Below are 19,287 nucleotides of genomic sequence, written 5' to 3' on the forward strand. Positions count from 1 at the left end.
CCCCCCTCCCCCATATCCCCCCTCCCCATATCCCCCCTCCCCCATATCCCCCCTCCCCCATATCCCCCCTCCCCCATATCCCCCCTCCCCCATATCCCCCATATCCCCCCTCCCCCATATCCCCCTCCCCCATATCCCCCTCCCCATATCCCCCATATCCCCCTCCCCCATATCCCCCCTCCCCCATATCCCCTCTCCCCCATATCCCCTCTCCCCCATATCCCCCCTACCCCATATCCCCCCTCCCCCATATCCCCCCTCCCCCATATCCCCCCTCCCCCATATCCCCCCTCCCCCATATCCCCCCTCCCCCATATCCCCCCTCCCCATATCCCCCCTCCCCATATCCCCCCTCCCCCATATCCCCCCCTCTCCCATATCCCCCTCCCCCATATCCCCCATATCCCCCCCTCCACCATATCCCCCCTCCCCCATATCCCCCCTCCCCCATATCCCCCCTCCCCCATATCCCCATACCCCCAAGTGAATCCAGCCCTAACCTTAACCTCTGCAATGCACGCGCAACCGATGGCGTGCATTCATATACCTGCCTAACACTGTTGCCTTTTACCCCTGCCACCACCCCCCCCACACACACACAGGAGAAGCGCGCACACAACAATAGGGAGCATGTGAGGACTGGAGGAGGCCCCGCTGATGAGAGGCCACTGACCGTACACGAGGAAAGGGCCCTGGAACTGGCTGGCGGACCTGAGGACCGGGAGGTTGCTGATGCAGAGGTCGGGGGCCCACCAGCAAGTGAGCCACCGACAGCCCGTCCCCATATCCCCCCTCCCCTATATCCCCCTCCCCCGTATCACCTGATCACTGCCTGATGTCTAACCATGCATGCTTCATTGTGTATCGCAGGACCAAACGTCCAGGCACCCATCCCCGCAGATGCACACCGCCCGCAGGATGCCCCTCGGAGACCACAGGAGACGGAGAGACCCGCACCCTCCAGCATGCGACGCCCGCAGGATGCCCCTCGGAGACCACGGGAGACGGAGAGACCCGGACCCTCCAGCATGCGACGCCCGCAGGATGCCCCTCGGAGACCACGGGAGACGGAGAGACCCGGACCCTCCAGCATGCGACGCCCGCAGGATGCCCCTCGGAGACCACGGGAGACGGAGAGACCCGGACCCTCCAGCATGCGACGCACGCAGGATGCCCCTCAGAGACCACGGGAGACGGAGAGACCCGGACCCTCCAGCATGCGACACCCGCAGGATGCCCCTCGCACACCACGGGAGACGGAGAGACCCGGACCCTCCAGCATGCGACGCCCACAGGATGCCCCTCGAACACCACGGGAGACGGAGAGACCTGGAGCAACAGGGAGACGACACCCCCGTCACGTGCGGGAGCGACCACCCAGCGATGAGGGGGGCAGCCACAGGCCCCCGTCACATCCGAGCCAGGACACCACTACCCAGGACACCACTACCCAGGACACCACTACCCAGGACACCACTACCCAGGACACCACTATCCAGGACACCCCTATCCGGGACAGCATTACCCAGGACACCCCTACCCGGGACAGCACTACCCGGGACAGCACTACCCGGGACAGCACTACCCGGGACAGCACTACCCGGGACAGCACTACCCAGGACACCCCTACCCGGGAAGACGAAATACCGGACAGTGACTCAGAGTGGATGGGTGGAGACGAACCCCCACCCCAAAGTGCCATGGAGTCAGAGTGGGACGAAGAGCACGACACAACGCCACTGCTGTCACCAACACCCTCCACCATCGCAGAAACACTCACCACGGTTGGGCACTTTAGTGATGAGGCGTCTGGTACACTCACTGGTGCGCACAACACAGCCGTCCCGGTACAGCAGGTGGAGGTAGGAGCAGCAGAGGAGCCGGGCGGTCGGAGGGCAGCCCAGCCCAAGCGAACATCTGCCGCCCAGATGGATCCCGGGTTCCTGCAGTTACCACACCCACACACAGATCCGATGCAACCACCGACCCGGAGACGAGCGAAGAGGGTGACGGGCGGCTTGCGGCGGCTGCGGTCGCAGGTGGAGGAGTCCACCCGCGTCCAGGAGCTGGGAGTGGTCCTGGTCATGCGTGCCACCCAGGCTGACACCGCACGGGTGGCGTCCGCGGTGGAGGCAATGGTTGCGACGGTGTCAGACATGGGGAACGGTTTGCGAGGCCTGGGGCCTTCCGTGCAGGCGGCGTCTGTGGGCCAGGAAATGGCTGCCCTCTCACAGGAGGCCATGAGCCAGTGCCAGTGCCAGATGGCAGAGGCGCTCAACGCCATAGCCCAGTCTCAGCAGGCCATGGCCCAGTCTCTGCAGGCCATGGCCCAGTCTCTGCAGGCCATGGCCCAGTCTCAGCAGGCCATCGCTGAGGGCATCGGCGCCAGTGGCCATGTGCGAGCCGGCGTCGCACTGTCACAGACAGGGTTTGCCAACACCCTGGGCTCCATGGCTGCAAACCTGCAGGCCCCTGTCGATACCAGCACGGGCCTCCAGGACTGGCAGCGCCAGAGTCAGGGGCGCGTCAGATGGCCAGTCCATTCGCATCCCCCACCCATGTAGAGGCCTGGGGGCCATCGGGCACCCCGAGGGAGGAGGAGGTGGTGTGGTCCGTCCCGGCTCCCTCTGTAGGGGAGGTCCCGGTACACCGCGACACCTCGGACTCCCCCCCTTCCGTCCCAGGTGCATCGGGTGGGCAACGGGCAGGACAGGCTGGCAGCTCGCCATCCCAGTCGCCCGGGCCGCAGCCTGGCCCATCTAGGCCAGGACGCCCCAGGAAACGGCGGCCAAAGGGATCCAGTGTCAGAGGGCAGGAATCACAGGAGTCCACCTCCAGTTCTGCTGTACCGTCTGGGGAACCACGTAGACGTAGTCAAAGGGCCCGTAAGGCCAAACAATTAGACACTGAGTAAGTTGGCACGGGTGCAGGGCACAGATGAGTTTTAGGGGCTAGGGCACGTGCATGAACTCCTTTGGTTATTAAAGTCAATGTTACACCTACCGAAGCTGCCTTTGTGCTCTGTCCAAAGTGTGCGGGCGTGTCATGTACGTTGAGCGCAAGTGTGTGTGTGAGGGGTGGTCTTACCTCAGCCCCAGGTGAGTCTGCCCCCTTCCCCCTGGGCCGCCATCAACATCCCCCGGGCAGAGGACGGGACCGTGCGCTGCAGTGTCACAGCCGCATGCAGGGATGGTCCGGGTGGATGGTGGTACTGTGGCCATGGGTCAGACATAGTCCAACGATGTAGAGCCAGGAGCTCATCGCAGGGCGGGTTGTCATCATCCTCCATGGCCTGCAATAGACACGCGTCCACCCGCAACTGTGTGAGCCCGGCCCGTTGTGCCGCCGGTGGATCGGCAATGGGGGGGGGGGGGGGGTGTGCATGCGGGTGGGGTGGGTGGGGTTGGGGAGGGGGGTGAGGGTGCTGGGTGGGTGGATGGGTGGGGGGTGTGGGTGGTCGGCTGTTGCCATGGTGTGCGGTCTGTGGCCATACTACCCGATTCCCACGCCCATCTAGTCAGTGAAGCGGGCGTCTATCAGTCTGTCCCGTGCCCGCTGGGCCAGCCGGTAACGGTGGACAGCCACCCGCCTGTGTCTACCCCGTCTGCCCTGACCATTGCCCCCATCCCCCTCATCTGGGGAGGACTGTGCCTCTTCCTGCTGCTCCTCCACTCCGCCCTCCTCTGCCTGCGGCACATCGCCCCTCTGCTGGGCTATGTTGTGCAGGACGCAGCACACCACAATGATGCGGCCGACCCTATCTGACCGATACGGGAGGGCGCCCCCAGAGAGGTCCAGGCGCCTGAAACGCATCTTCAGCACGCCAAAGCACCTCTCGATCACTCCCCTTGTCGCTACATGGGCATCATTGTAGCGGTTCTCCGCCTCATTGCGTGGCCTCCGTATAGGCGTCATCAGCCACGATCGCAATGGGTAGCCCCTGTCGCCCAGCAACCAGCCCCTCAGCCGGGGATGGCGTCCCTCGTACATGCCGGGGATGGATGACCGCGACAACACGAATGAGTCGTGTACACTGCCTGGGTGACGGGCGCAGACGTGCAGGATCATCATGCGGTGGTCGCAGACCACCTGTACGTTCATCGAGTAGGTCCCCTTCCTATTAGTGAACACGGCCCTGTTATCTGCAGGTGGCCGCACGGCGACGTGCATCCCATCGATCGCGCCCTGGACCATGGGGAACCCGGCCACGGCAGAGAAGCCCACGGCCCGGGCATCTTGGCTGGCCCGGTCCACGGGGAAGCGGATGTAGCGGTGCGCCATGGCATAAAGGGCATCTGTCACTGCCCGGATGCACCGGTGCACCGATGTCTGCGATATGCCGGACAGGTCCCCACTCGGTGCCTGGAATGACCCCGTTGCATAAAAGTTCAGGGCCACCGTAACCTTGACGGACACGGGGAGAGGGTGTCCCCCGCCAGTGCCACGCGGTGACAGGTGTGCCAGCAGGTGGCAGATGTGTGCCACGGTTTCCCGGCTCATCCGGAGTCTCCTCCTGCATTCCCGGTCCGTGAGGTCCTGGTATGACTGCCGGGGCCGGTACACACGGGGCGCCCTCGGGTGCCTCCGTTGCCATGGGGCCGCGACGTCCTCCTCCCCCTCCTCGTCCTGTCGGTCAGGTGTCCCTCCAGCCTGGGCGGCTGCCGCCTGCCCCTCTGCGGCAGCCTGCGCCGCCTCTCTGGCACGCTCCTCCTCCTCCTCCTCATCCAGGGCAACATAGACATGAGCGGCTGCCACCACGGCGGCCAACATCGCTGGATGATCTGAAAACATGACGGCCTGGTGGGGGGGAGGGGAACGACGACATGTCATCATTGCCCATATCCCCTCCTCCCCCCAGCCAGGTGGCATGGACCGCATGGGTCCAACTGTTGGAGGCTGGCACCTGGCCAGGTGGACCAACTCATTTGCCCTTCCATCACCCTCCTCGGCACGGACCCCCTCCCCAACCTCCACCCCAGCACGGACCCCCTCCAACCCCCAACCTCCACCCCGGCACGGACCCCCTCCCCAACCTCCACCCCACCACGGACCCCCTCCAACCCCCAACCTCCACCCCAGCATGGACCCCCTCCAACCCCCAACCTCCACCCCAGCACAGAGCCCCCCCCCAACCTCCACCCCGGCACGGACCCCCTCCAACCCCCAACCTCCACCCCAGCACGGACCCCCTCCCGGCACTCCCCCGGAGCCCAGCCTACTCTAACCACCCCCCCCCCCCCCCCCGCCGCACACACACACACACAAGCCGAGACACACCTCTCCTCACGCAATCAGTCTGCGGCCACGCCATTTCCTGCCCAGAGCCAACCCCCCAGGCCGTCACTCAACTCCACGCTGGTCGGCGTGAGCCTGGAGCACCGGGTCACGCCGATGAAAAGGAGGTTTGATTCACCTCGACGTGAACGGTCATCACGTCGACGGGACTTCGGCTCATCCGGAAGGGAGAATATCGGCAGGCCGAAAATCGGCTGCCTTGCGCAGACCCGTGACATTCTCCGCGGCAGCGGCGCCATTAACGCCCCGCCGACTTTTCTCCCTTCGGAGACTTCGGCAACCAGCGGGGGCGGGATTCACGGCGGCCAACGGCCATTCTCCGACCCACTGGGGGGTCGGAGAATGACGCCCCAGGTGTGGACGGCGCCGGTGGGAACCCGTCATATTGGGCAGGCCGCTCGGCCCATCCGGGCCGGAGAATCGCCGCTCGCCCGTTGCAAAACAGCGAGCGGCGATATTCCCAGCGGCCAGCTGTGATTCTCGCTGTGCCGGTTTGGGGGGGGGGAGAATCGCGTGCGGGCATTGGGGCGGCGTGGCGGGACACGGGCGGCGCCCCGGTGATTCTCCCACCCGCCGTGGGGGGGGGGGAGAATTCCGCCCACGACCTCTAAGGCTTTAACTGCCAGTTAAATGTCAAATAATAAATAAAACTTGTATTTTTATGGCACGGGAGCACAGTGATTAGCATTGTTGCTTCACAGCACCAAGGTCCCAGGTTCGATTCCCAGACTTGGAGATAGGTTTTAACACATTTATTGAACATTTAACAATTCTACTACTTGAGTTCAACTCTCCTGCTAACCTTGCTACAGTAACTCAGTCTAACTAACCAGTCTGCTTCCGATCTGCCCCGTGTCTCTCAATAAGTGTCGCCTGTGGAAAGAGAAAGAGCATCGGCGTGATTCTCCGCTCCCGCGCCGGTTTGGAGAATCGCCTGGCGCGCCATTTTTCCCACAACGCCCTCCCGCGATGCACCCAAGCGGCGGGAACGGCCCCGTCGAGTTCTGCACGGCGCAGGCCGGAGAATCGCCCGGGACACCCAAAATGGCGATTCTCCGCTACACCTGCTATTCTCCTGCCCGGGTGAGCCGAGCGGCCTGCCCAAAAAGACGGCTTCCCGCCGGCGCCATCCACACCTGGTCGCTGTCGGCGGGAACACGCGGGAACGCTGAGGGGGGGGGTGCAGCCTGTGGGGGGGGGGGGCGAGGGGAGTTCTTTCACCGGGGTTGCACTCACAAGGGGTCTGGCCCGCGATCGGTGCCCACCGATCGGCAGACCGGTCTCTCTGAAGGAGGACCTCCTTTCCTCCGCGCCCCGCAAGATCCATCCAACATCTTCTTGCGGGGAGGACGGCAACCACGCATGCGCAGGTTGGCGCCGGCAAACCCGCGCATGTGCGGGTGACGCCAGTTAGGCGGCGGATGACGTGGCGCCGTTTTTATGCGGCGCCAATGCCCGGCGCTCACTGACGACGCTGCTTTAGCGACTCGCCCCCTGAGTTTCTCGCGGCCCCGATCCTAGCCCATTTTCGGGCCCTGAATCGGTCGAGATTGGGGCCGTTTCGCGCCGTCGTGTACCTCGATGCCGTTCACGACGGCATGGGCACTTAGTCGCGGGAGCGGAGAATCGCACCCCATGTGTGCCCTGTCCTTTTATATGGGTTGCTCCCTTATGGTAGTGTCACCTATGGGTGTCTTGACTGCCCATTGGTCGTGTCCTATTCTGTGTGTTCATTAGCTGTATGTCTGCATGTCATGATGTCTCTGGTGCTCCCTCTAGTGTTCACTTAGTCTTAGTGTATTTGCATTAACCCCTTGTGTATTTACAGTGATGCATGTCACCACACTATTTACAGTCATAGAAAAGTTCAGTGTGACTGTCTCATTAACCAGACCAATCAGTGGGCAATGGAAGGCTGAGTAGCGAGGCTGCCTTGTGATTGGCAGCGAGGGAAGGATAATCTTATCACAGGTCATCGCCAGGAAAGAGAGAGAGAGTCTGAGAGGGAGGAGAAAACACTAAAGGAAACCAGCAAACCGGAACCGCACTTGAAGTGGATCGAAACACTGATACAAATCGAGCGAACAGGAGTGAACAGATCAAGAGTGACTAAAGCGGAGAGCAGGAGGGACAGGAGTGAGTGAGGGACGAACGAAGCAGATATTGAGAAGTGTGGCAGTGCTGCCCTGCTGAGCGGGACTGCCTGGCTGGCTCCCTGGGCTCTGTCCCCGTGTCCCCGATGGGCAGCGATGGCTGATTCGGTGCTGTGTCCACACTGAGCCGCTTCATGCAGCGCTTCCAAAGCTCCTGGCGCCCAGGGTTTGGCCACGTCCCCTTGGTGAGTCGCAGCTGTCGACTGAAGCGGGCAGTAACATTCCTGCGGGGGCTATTTTCGACCGTGTCTAACATAACTCATCTATAATAAAACTGAAGAAAGCAAAATAGATTTGAAATTACCCGCCGCAAGGAAATTTTAGCAGGGGCCTTGAACATTTCTTTAATAAGGACCCATGGGTGAGCAGACACGCCTCATGGTGCAAAGAGTTGGGTTGGGGAAGACAGGGCGTGCTGGGCGAGTGCTGAAGCGACACCTGTCAAGGGTTTGAAGGGAAAGAGTGAAGCTGTAGTCAGAAAGTAAATTGAGACCTAATTTTGATTAAGAGTTAAAGAGCTGGAAGATAGAATCTCACCCAGGAATAGTTGTGGAGTGATTGGCTTAAGACCCGCAGGCACATTGCGTCAGGGCATTGGGAGGTGGGCAAGGCTGGCATTTATTCTCCACCCCAAGCTGCCCTCGAGAAGGTAGTGGAAGAGGGGGGGGGGGCGCTTTCTTGAAACGCTGCCATCTGTGAGTTGAAGGTACCCTCCCCCATACAAGTGCTAAGATAGGAAGTCCAGGCCTTTGAAACTCAGTGGCAATGAAAGAAGGGCAATTTATTTCCAAGTCATTATTGTCATGTGCCCTGCACCCGCTGCCTTTGTTGGTGATAGGAGATACGATTGAAGGATGCATGGTGAATTGCTGCGGTGCATCGATTCCCTGCTGGGCCACTGTCTGTGCGGAGTCTGCACATTCTCCCCGTGTCTGCGTGGGTTTCCTCCGGGTGCTCCGGTTTCCTCCCACAGTCCAAAGACCTGCGGGTTAGGTGGATTGGCCATGATAAATTGCCCTTAGTGACCAAAAAAGATTAGGAGACTGGGATAGGGGGGAAAGTGAGGGCTTAAGTGGGTCGGTGCAGACTCAATGGGCCAAATGGCCTCCTTCTGCACTGTATGTTCTATGTCTATGTACATCTTGTAGATGGTGCAAGGTGGAGGGAGTTGATGTTTACGTCCGTGAACAGATTGCTGATCAAGTGAATTTCTTTATTCTGGACGGGATTGAGTTTTGCACCTGCAGCCACGCCTCTAAGTGGAGAATATTCCATCACACTCATAACATGCCTTAATAGCTGATGGAATGGCTTTGGTGAGACAGGATGTCGGTCATCACCTAGAATACCCATTGACTCACCTGCTCGAGTAGCCAAAGCTATATATATGTGAGTTTCTCTTTAATGTTGACTCCCAGTGTGTTGCTGTTGGGAGATTTGGAATTGGTAAAACCATTGAATGTCAAGGGGAGGTGGTTAGATACTCTCTTGTTGGAGATGGTCATAGGCTGGCATGGTGTGAATGTTACTTGAACTTATCAGCCTTTGCTTGACTCCCACACATAAAAAACATTTCCCCCCTCTGTCTCCAGAACAATGCAGGTCAGGCAGTTTACACTGGGGAATGCACAAGTCAGTGCACAGCAGTAAAATAAAGGTGCCCCAGTTTAACATCACCATCACCAACTTCATTTATAAAGTGCCTTTATATAGTGCCAACTTGCATTTATATAGCGCCTTTAAAGTACAATATTCCAAGGCACTCAACAGGTGCATTATCCGATGGAATTTGATACAGAGCCACATTGAGATATCAGAACATATGTCGCAGTGATCGATTTTAAGGAATATCTTGAAGGAGGTCAGGAAAATAGAGAGCTTTATTTAGGGAATTACAGAGCTGTCTAGACAGTTGAAGGCCTGCTGAAGTTCTCCCACTGGAGGAGAGCAATGGATAAACGAGATACACACATCTTCAACTGCAATATCAAACGTAGGTCATGGCGCTAGATTCCCACAGCTTTGTGAACAGGTCAAAGTACATTAGCACTATACTTAAATGTTTACCATCGCACATGGTGTGCTTTTCCTGGCAGTCTCTGTACTTTGAATTATTTACTTACCTGCCGCAACTTGAGTGTTCCTTTGTAGCAAATTCTTTAGAAATAAAGTAGCAAACCTTTGTTAAAATTGCCCATGTATGGTCAAAGTTTGTTACTATTCTTCTGCCTTGTGAACATATTAACACCCGTTCTTACTCTCATCAAAAGACTGTTTGATGTAGCATTAGTTGTCGGAAAATCCATTGTACCTTAGTGTTGACTCTCACTTCTGTGTTATTTGTTTATTCCTTTAAGCTGTCAGTGGCCCACATACATCTTGTGATTAATCTTCTGTCATTCAAGTGAAGAGGAAGTAAAGAGATTTACATCACTGACGAGATGTCACTCGTTAGCTTAGAATACATTTATGCAGCAGAGGCAAGGTCAATGGCATTGCAACCAAGTAATCACAGAAAGATTTCTATCTTGGCTCCCCAAGTTCTGGCTTTATAATCACCTGTAACTCAGGCTTAGACATAAAGTAGCTGATGCAGCTGTACACACAACAAGAGGAATAGTTTACGCAGGTCAAAGTAAGCTACACAGGTAGATGGCTAATAAGCATCAAGCAAACTGAGATTGGAAGAAATTTGATTCCTGCCACTTTTACATTAGTCATTGGAACTAAGTGAGCAAAAAAAAAAACTGCAATCAATTATTAGAAATAAACGCTACTGAATGAATATTTGTCCCAGAATTGGACTGAGAGTTAAAAGTCTGGATATAAATGATTAAATGCTACTTTCCACTCAGAGTGAGTTTTGCAGTCAGCGGCGAAGGAATGTTGTTCACCCTTCAAATAAAGCTGTCCATATTTTAATGGGCTCTAGAAGCATAGACTTACTCTTTCCTATTGCCAGTTGGAATTTGGAACTGCCAGTCGACAGGTCTATCATATCAAACAGCATGTAACCTTTGGCTGTTCGCAACAGGAAAACGTACTGACCATAACCTATTTAATGTTTTTAAGATAAAGATAGATAGTTTTTTGAAGAATAAAGGGATTAAGGGTTATGGTGTTCGGGCCGGAAAGTGGAGCTGAGTCTACAAAAGATCAGCCATGATCTCATTGAATGGCGGAGCAGGCTCAAAGGGCCAGATGGCCTACTCCTGCTCCTGGTTCTTATGTTCTAACCGACTAGTCCTTGCAGACAAAATTCAAAACACAAGTGTACAACGTTAGATGTGATTTGCATTTGGACAACGTTTGCCAAACAATCCTGATTGTGCTAAGAATTACATTGAAAGCCAACTAACGATAATCTGGTGCTTCCAGTGTGGCTCACTTACGCATATTGGAGGCCACATATATTCACACACAGAGACCTGCCATGAGGAGCATGTCCACACATTGCACCTTTTTCACCGAAGCAAAAGCTTGAGGGAACAGCCATTCCCTAGTTCATTCCTCCATGGCAATGCCTTGGCCGGAGTCAACCTGCCTCGTTTGAACTTGAATAAAAGCTTGGCAGTTAACTGCCACCTGCTGCATTCTCCATCGCAACGCCTCTACCTATTTAAAAACTCAATTACACCCGAATGAACAACACTTATTTTTAAAAATCAGTCTTTAGAGTAAAAATAGGGAGCAATTAATTTAAGTTCATGCTTTAACACTGATTTGTATGCCAGTTACATTGGTGAAAACTGCAACATCTCAGCCTGTGAAGGAGGAGTCGAGTGTATCCGACAGTAACTTCCAGAATTGTGTATTTGCATGTGCAGATGCCAAATGTTTCTGTCACTCTTAATATAAACAGTGAGCATCGGCAGCCTTCCCGTTATTACCTGCAAATTCTGGCTTGATTATTTTGCTGCCTCTGGGACCTGTTCAAATATGGGTGAAAAATTGGACTGTACACAGCAACAAGACATTACACTGTATCAAATCATCAGTATTAATAATGATGCTGTTAAAACCTATCATTAAATGGACATCCTGGAGTTTTTCTCGCTTTACTTGTGGGAAAAGGAAGGGAGAAACTGTTGACCTCGATATTTAAAGCCCTTGACCGGGCCCAAGACAACATTTGAAACTAGAGTTATGGAAAGCGACCGGTTCAGTGGTGCGATGTTTTCTTGTAACTTAAAAAAAAACATTTTTACCAAGAGGCTACCACTGTTGTTTTAAAGCTACACTAATTAAAAAGTTACTACTGCCTCTGGCACTTGTTAGTTTACCAGAATAAAAATATGATTTTAAGTCAGAAGGTTACTCGTGGAATCATCTGACCTGAGAATCTAGGATTCATTCTCTGGCCGTGCCTACTTTGTGAGCTAAGCAGCAACTTTAGGGTGCGGGGAGGGGGGAGGAGGAGGAGAGGGGGGGGGGGGGGAACGACGATGACGACACATCGGTGGACGAAAACTGGGGGATGCTTGACAGACTAAATTGTTTGAGCTTGATTTTTCTATTGCAGGGTGAGAGTGAAAATCTCCGGAGCCATCTGCTAACCTGTCAGTCTAACTCTTGTAACTGCTTAAAGCTTAGACAATGAACTAACTAATGCTTTTCTTGGTCTTTAGGTTCTGATAATGGCCTTGCTACTATATCCGGGGCTGAAAAACATTGTTGTATATTTGCACTCAGCAGTAACAGGGAGCTATATTTCTGGAACCCACTCTGTTGTTTTCATCAGTTGCCCCAATGAACAAGTTGGCAAGATCATCGCAAGGTATAAAATAAATAATTTTTGTTCTGGCATCATGTTCCAAATCATTACCTGAATTTACTTTGAGGACCATTGAAGTACTTACTCACCAAGGTACTGCATCAAAAACAATCGATTCTGGAAATACGCAAGTATGCCAGTAAGTGCGAAGAAAAAAGAATGATTTACATTTTGGTTAGGAAGTCTACTTTATCTAAAATGCCTGCCTGTTATCCTTTGTATAAATTTGGTCCTGTGTCAATCAGTTCTGGTTGAAAATCGTGGTTTTCCATCACCACATAAATCGTGCGTTCGTACAATTATTTCAGAATTACGATTTTTAAAAGTTTATTTTAGTTACTGCTTTGTTTTTGTAGTCTTTCAGAGAGAGTGTGTTTCTTTAAGAAACCTTGAGCACCAACAGCTTTATGTTATTCACCTTACATTTTCGCACAGATAAGCTAAGGGAATTGAAACAGGAAATTGTGCTTCTACAAACATTTAATCCAGAAAAGGATTTTAAAGGTCTTGTTGTGTGTCGCCACAGTCTTTCCAAAGGTTTGGTTGTAGCGGAAAACTGCAGTAGGGTTGACATTTTTCATGTCATTGTCCAGACAGGCGTTTCGAACAATTTTTGCTTTTTCTGTAGTTTCAATAGGTTTAAAAGAAATCACATTTTCTTCCTTTTGCTGACCTCCCCTCAAAGTCTAACGTTGGGCTCTGTCTCTGTGTGCCCCCTGCCTCAGCCTAGGAACCATTCTTGGATGCCTCGGCAGTGAGTATTGACAGGCTTCTATACAACTGAGCCTCATTTTATCCTCACCTAATGTTCCAGCACAGGCAGCCCCCAAGAAAAGGTGAAACCGAATTACATCTCAAGCATCAACCCAGTTGCATTCCTGAAGTGGCCACATCAATCTCTCACTTTTCTTATTGAAGCAACAACATGCTTTGTAATTGCTTAACAAAAGGCCTTGTCAGCAGTTCAGCAGAGTGAGTACTGCTGGAGCAAGTCATCTTGTTTGTGGCACCCTGCCTCAAAATGTTTGAAGATAAAGCCTGTAAATTCATGCCATGGCTCAATTGACCTACTTTACCTTGTGTCACTGGAGTCTTATTAATTATGAAGCTGTCTTTTTCCCCGATGGGAGGTGGTGTTTTCATTTAATTAATAATCTGACCACAGTCTTCGCACAGCCAATAGAACTTTGAAGTTGACTCTCGAGGTCTCCAGAGGGTTTAAGTAAGTTAATTAGCTAGTGGACTGAATTAACAGGTAACAGTGAAGAAAATCAAATTCTTGGCTGGTTTAGCACAGGGCTAAATCGCTGGCTTTTAAAGCAGACCAAGGCAGGCCAGCAGCACGGTTCAGTTCCCGTACCAGCCTTCCCGAACAGGCGCCGGAATGTGGCGACTAGGGGCTTTTCAAAGTAACTTCATTTGAAGCCCACTTGTGACAATAAGCGGTTTTCATTTCATTTCATTTCATTTTCAAATTCATGGTCAGATATAACACAACAAAACTTAGAATTCGCGGGTAACAAAGGTCACAAGAAGACTGTAGTGTATCAGTATGGGCTTTGCCTGCTCAGAGTTCTGTAGTCATGGTCATAGAATAATCACCGCACAGAAAGGTGCCATTGAACCGATCATGTCTGTGCTGGCTCTCATGACCCAGTTACTCCTACTCCCCTGTCTTTCACCATAGCCCTTCCGGACGTCCGGTTGCGGTGATGCCTAGCTAGCCGCACGTTTCGGCGGCTCCAGCTCCGGCGGACCTTCGGGCTCTTTTAAGAGCCCCAACGGGAAATTTTTGGGCGACGCAACCCGGTGTGGGGTGAGTGAGAAGGAAGTCCCCCCCCCCAACGAAGGAGGAAAAAACCGACGGCGGCGGCTGCAGCGCGAGGAATCGTCGAGGAAGAGACCGAAAGGGAGAAGCACAAGATGGCGGCGGAGAAAGCGCAGGCGACATGGGGGCCTGAGCAGGATGAATTTTTGAGACGGTGCGTGGAGCTGCTGAAGAGGGGGGTGCTGACCCCGATGCTACAGGCAATTGAGGGGCTTAAGGAGACACAAAAGACCCAGGAGACAGAGCTCCGCGTGGTGGAGCAGAAGGTGACGGATAATGAGGACGAGATCCTGGGCCTGGCGGTTAAGACACAGACGCACGAGGCACTTCATAAAAAGTGTACTGAAAGGATCGAGGCCCTAGAAAACGGAGCGCGAAGGAAGAACCTTCGGATACTGGGTCTCCCTGAGGGTGTGGAAGGAGGGGACTGTGGAGCTTATGCAAGTACGATGCTGAGCTCACTGATGGGTGCTGAGGCCCCTACGGGCCCCTTGGAGGTGGAGTGGGCACATCGGATCCCGGCGAGAAGACCAAAAGCGGGAGAACCACCCAGGGCGATAATTGTGCGATTTCACCGCCTTAAGGATAGAGAAGAGGTCCTGAGATGGGCTAAAAAGGTGCGGAGTAGCAGATGGGAGAATGTAGTGGTACGGGTGTACCAGGATTGGAGTGCGGAGGTGGCGAGAAGGAGGGTGAGCTTTAACCAAGCCAAGGAGGTGTTGCATAAAAAGAAGGTGAAGTTCGGGATGCTGCAGCCGGCAAGACTATGGGTCACGTATCAGGAGAGACACCATTATTTCGAGACGGCGGAGGAAGCATGGACCTTTATCAAAGAGGAGAAATTGGATCGGAACTGAGGGACTGATGCTGCAGGAAATGTTATTGTTAATGTTATGGTTGAAGTTAATTGAGAAGTAAATTGGGAAGGGGGGAGACATTGGGAAATGTGGGCGCCGGTGAGGGGGGAAAGACGGGACATAGATGGAGAATGAGGAAGGGGAGGGGGAGGGGAAAGGGAGCTGCGCCACAAGAGGCGGGTCAGGTAAAGGGATGTTCCCGCGCCAGAAAGAATATGGCAGGAAGACAGGCGCAAGGCGGATGGGAGTTCCCCACACGGGGGGGTCGAGGAGTGAGCAGGAGTAGCCGGGGTCAGTTGAAGTCAGCTGACTTACGAAAGTAATATGGGGGGAGCAATCACGCTAGAAAGAGATCTAGCGTGGGAGGGGGGGGGGACAACTGGGTTGCTGCTGCGGAAATCCAAAAAGAAATGGCTAAAGAGTGGGTGGACGGGGATGGTATGCGACGCTGGGGGAGCGAGTGGGAGCGCGGAGGCGGGATATGGGACTGGCCTAGAGAAGGTAATGGCTAGTCGACACGGGAGGGGGGCAGGTAGCCCCCTAGTGAGGCTGATCACGTGGAACGTGAGAGGCCTGAACGGACCGATAAAAAGGGCCCGAGTGCTTGCGCATTTGAAAGGACTAAGGGCAGACGTGGTTATGCTCCAAGAGGCGCACCTAAAGGTGGCGGACCAAGTTAGGTTAAGGAAAGGATGGGTGGGGCAGGTGTTCCACTCAGGACTAGACGCAAAGAACAGAGAGGTGGCCATTTTGGTGGGGAAACGGGTAGCATTTGAAGCAAAGAACATCGTAGCAGATAGCGGAGGTAGATATGTAATGGTGAGTGGCAGGCTGGAGGGAATGGAGGTCGTGTTGGTTAATGTATATGCCCCGAACTGGGATGATGCGGGATTTATGAGACGGATGCTGGGGCGTATACCAGACCTGGAGGTAGGAAACTTGATTTTAGGAGGGGACTTTAATACTGTGCTGGACCCGGGGCTAGATCGATCCAGCTCAAGGACCGGAAGAAGGCCGGCAGCGGCCAAGGTGCTTAAGGGGTTTATGGACCAAATGGGGGGAGTGGATCCATGGTGATTTCTTAGACCTAGGGCGAGGGAGTTCTCCTTCTTCTCCCATGTCCATAAAGTGTACTCCCGGATAGATTTTTTTGTTTTGGGAAGGTCGTTGATCTCTAGGGTGGAAGAAGCTGAGTATTCAGCCATAGCGGTTTCGGACCATGCCCCACATTGGGTGGACCTGGAACTAGGAGAGGAAAGGGAGCAGAGAGCACTCTGGCGATTAGATGTGGGATTGATGGCGGATGAGGGAGTGTGTGCAAGAGTGCGGGGTTGTATTGAGAGATACCTGGAGGTCAATGACGACGGCGAGGTCCCTGTGGGAGTGGTATGGGAAGCACTAAAAGCGGTGGTCAGAGGAGAGCTGATCTCCATTGGGGCCCACAAAAGGAAAACAGAGGCCAAGGAAAGGGAAAGATTACTGGGGGAGATTTTAAGGGCGGATAGGGAATTTGCAGAGACCCCGGAGGGACTGTACAGGGAGAGGAGACGACTCCAGACGGAGTTTGACCTCCTGACCACCAGAAAGGCGGAGGTGCTGTGGAGGAAGGCACAGGGGAGGAGGTATGAATATGGGGAAAAGGCTAGTCACCTGCTGGCTCATCAATTGCGAAAGAGGACAGCAGCGAGGGAGATGGGAGGAATTAGAGACGAAAAGGGAGACACGGTGCGAAGAGCAGGAAAGATAAATGAGGTGTTCAAGACCTTTTATGAGGGACTGTATAGGTCTCAACCCCCAGAGGGAGAGGAGGGGATGCGGCAGTTCCTGGATCAATTGAGGTTCCCAAAAGTGGAGGAGCGGGGGGTGGTAGGCCTGGGGGCACCGATTGGGGTGGACGAGGTTATTAAGGGACTGGGAAGCATGCAAGCAGGGAAGGCTCCGGGACCAGACGGGTTCCCGGTGGAATTTTACAGAAAATATGTGGACTTGTTGGCCCCGTTGATGGTGAGGACGTTCAATGAGGCCAGGGAAGGAGGGACTTTACCCCCAACAATGTCGGAGGCGACGATATCGCTAATTTTGAAGAGGGATAAAGATCCGTTGCAGTGCATGTCCTATAGACCTATTTCATTATTGAACGTGGACGCCAAATTGCTGGCAAAGGTACTGGCATCGAGGATAGAGGACTGTGTCCCGGGGGTGGTGCACGAAGACCAGACAGGGTTCGTAAAAGGGAGACAACTGAATGTTAACGTGCGACGACTATTAGGGGTGATAATTATGCCCCCAGTGGAGGGGGAGGCAGAGATAGTGGCGGCAATGGATGCAGAGAAGGCATTTGATAGGGTGGAGTGGGAGTATTTATGGGAAGTGTTAAGGAGGTTTGGGTTCGGGAACGGGTTTATTAGCTGGGTCAAACTTCTTTATGGGGCTCCAACGGGAAGTGTAGTTACGGGTCGATAAAGATCGGAGTATTTCCGACTATATAGAGGAACAAGACAGGGATGCCCGCTGTCTCCATTGTTGTTCGCATTGGCAATTGAACCTCTGGCCATGGCGTTGAGAGACTCCAGGAAATGGAGAGGGGTGATTAGAGGGGGAGAAGAACACCGAGTCTTGCTATACGCAGATGACCTATTGTTATACGTGTCGGACCCAGCGGGGGGGGATGATAGAGGTTATGCGAATGTTGAGGGAGTTCGGGGATTTCTCAGGCTAAACATGGGGAAGAGTGAATTATTTGTGATACATCCAGGGGACCAGAGTAGAGAGATAGAAGGCCTGCCTCTAAGGAAAGTGGAAAGAAACTTCCGATACCTGGGGATTCAGATCACTAGGAGCTGGGGAACCTTGCACAGACTTAATCTGACACGGTTGGTAGAACAAATGGAGGAGGACTTCAAGAGGTGGGACATGCAGCCTCTGTCGCTGGCGGGCAGGGTGCAGGCAATTAAGATGATGGTCCTCCCGAGGTTCTTATTTGTATTTCAATGTCTCCCTATACTAATCACTAAGACCTTTTTCAATAAAATAGACAGGAGCACCACGAGCTTCGTGTGGGCAGGGAAAGTTCCGAGAGTAAGGAGGGGGTTCCTTCAGCGTAGTAGGGACAGAGGTGGATTGGCACTACCGAACTTGGGCGATTACTATTGGGCCGCCAATGTGGCAATGATACGTAAATGGATGATGGAGGGTGAGGGAGCGGCGTGGAAAAGACTGGAGAGAAAGTCCTGTAAAGGGACGAGTTTAGAGGCGCTGGTGACGGCGCCGCTACCATTCTCGCCAAAAAGGTTTACCACGAACCCGGTGGTGGCGGCAACATTGAATATCTGGGGACAGTGGAGGCGACAGAGAGGGGTGCGGGGTGCCCTGGTGGGGTCCCCAATTAGGAACAACCATAGGTTCGCCCCAGGAAGAATGGATGGAGGATTTCAGAGCTGGCCCAGTTGGGAATTAGGAGGGTGGGAGATTTATTTATAGATGGGACTTTTGCGAGCTTGGGAGCATTGGAGGAAAAGTATAAGTTGCCCCGGGGAAACTTCCTGAGATATATGCAGGTGAGGGCGTTTACTAGACAACAGGTGAGGGAATTTCCGCTGCTTCCGACACAGGGGATTCAGGACAGAGTGCTTTCAGGGGTGTGGGTCGGAGAGGGCAAGGTGTCAGAGATATACCGAGAGATGAGGGAAGAGGGGGAGGAGTTGGTGGGCGAACTAAAAGGAAAGTGGAAAGAAGAACTAGGGGAGGAGATAGAGGAAGGTATGTGGGCTGATGCCCTAAGCAGGGTAAATTCCTCTTCCTCATGCGCCAGGCTTAGCCTGATTCAATTTAAGGTGCTACATAGAGCACACATAACGGGAGCAAGATTGAGCAGGTTCTTTGGAGTGGAGGACAAATGTGGGAGGTGCGGCGGGAGCCCGGCAAACCACGCACATATGTTTTGGGCGTGCCCGGCACTGGAGGGGTATTGGAAGGGAGTGACGGGAGTGATTTTGAAGGTGGTGAAGGCCCGGGTCAAACCAGGCTGGGGGCTAGCTCTATTTGGAGTTGCGGATGAGCCGGGAGCGCAGGAGGCGAAAGAGGCCGACGTTGTGGCCTTTGCGTCCCTAGTAGCCCGGCGCACGATCCTACTCATGTGGAAGGAGGCGAAACCCCCCGGACTGGAGGCCTGGGTAAATGATATGGCGGGGTTCATTAAACTGGAGCAGATAAAGTTTGCCCTGAGAGGATCGGCTCAAGGGTTCACCAGGCGGTGGCAGCCATTTCTCGACTACCTAAGGGAACGTTAGAGGGAAGACAGATGACCAGCAGCAGCAACCCAGGGGGAGGGGGGGGGGGTTAGTTTAGTTTAGGTCAATAGACAATGGGGTTTTGTTACCT

General features: G+C 53.9%; 1 protein-coding gene across 1 annotated transcript in view; it reads left to right on the top strand.

Annotated features, from left to right (window-relative positions):
* The first annotated feature begins 7,194 nt into the window (after positions 1-7,194).
* Positions 7,195-19,287, top strand: part of LOC140399198 (protein CutA homolog) — a 35,745-nt gene continuing 23,652 nt past the window's right edge. Inside the window, exons 1-2 of the mRNA XM_072488550.1 lie at positions 7,195-7,633; positions 12,077-12,225. Of these exons, the coding sequence (XP_072344651.1) occupies positions 7,583-7,633; positions 12,077-12,225 (200 nt within the window). The 5' untranslated portion in view covers positions 7,195-7,582. The remainder of the gene's footprint in view (positions 7,634-12,076; positions 12,226-19,287) is intronic.

This window comes from Scyliorhinus torazame, chromosome 22 (genome assembly GCF_047496885.1).
Source record: "Scyliorhinus torazame isolate Kashiwa2021f chromosome 22, sScyTor2.1, whole genome shotgun sequence".
NCBI classification, from domain to species: Eukaryota; Metazoa; Chordata; class Chondrichthyes; order Carcharhiniformes; family Scyliorhinidae; genus Scyliorhinus; species Scyliorhinus torazame.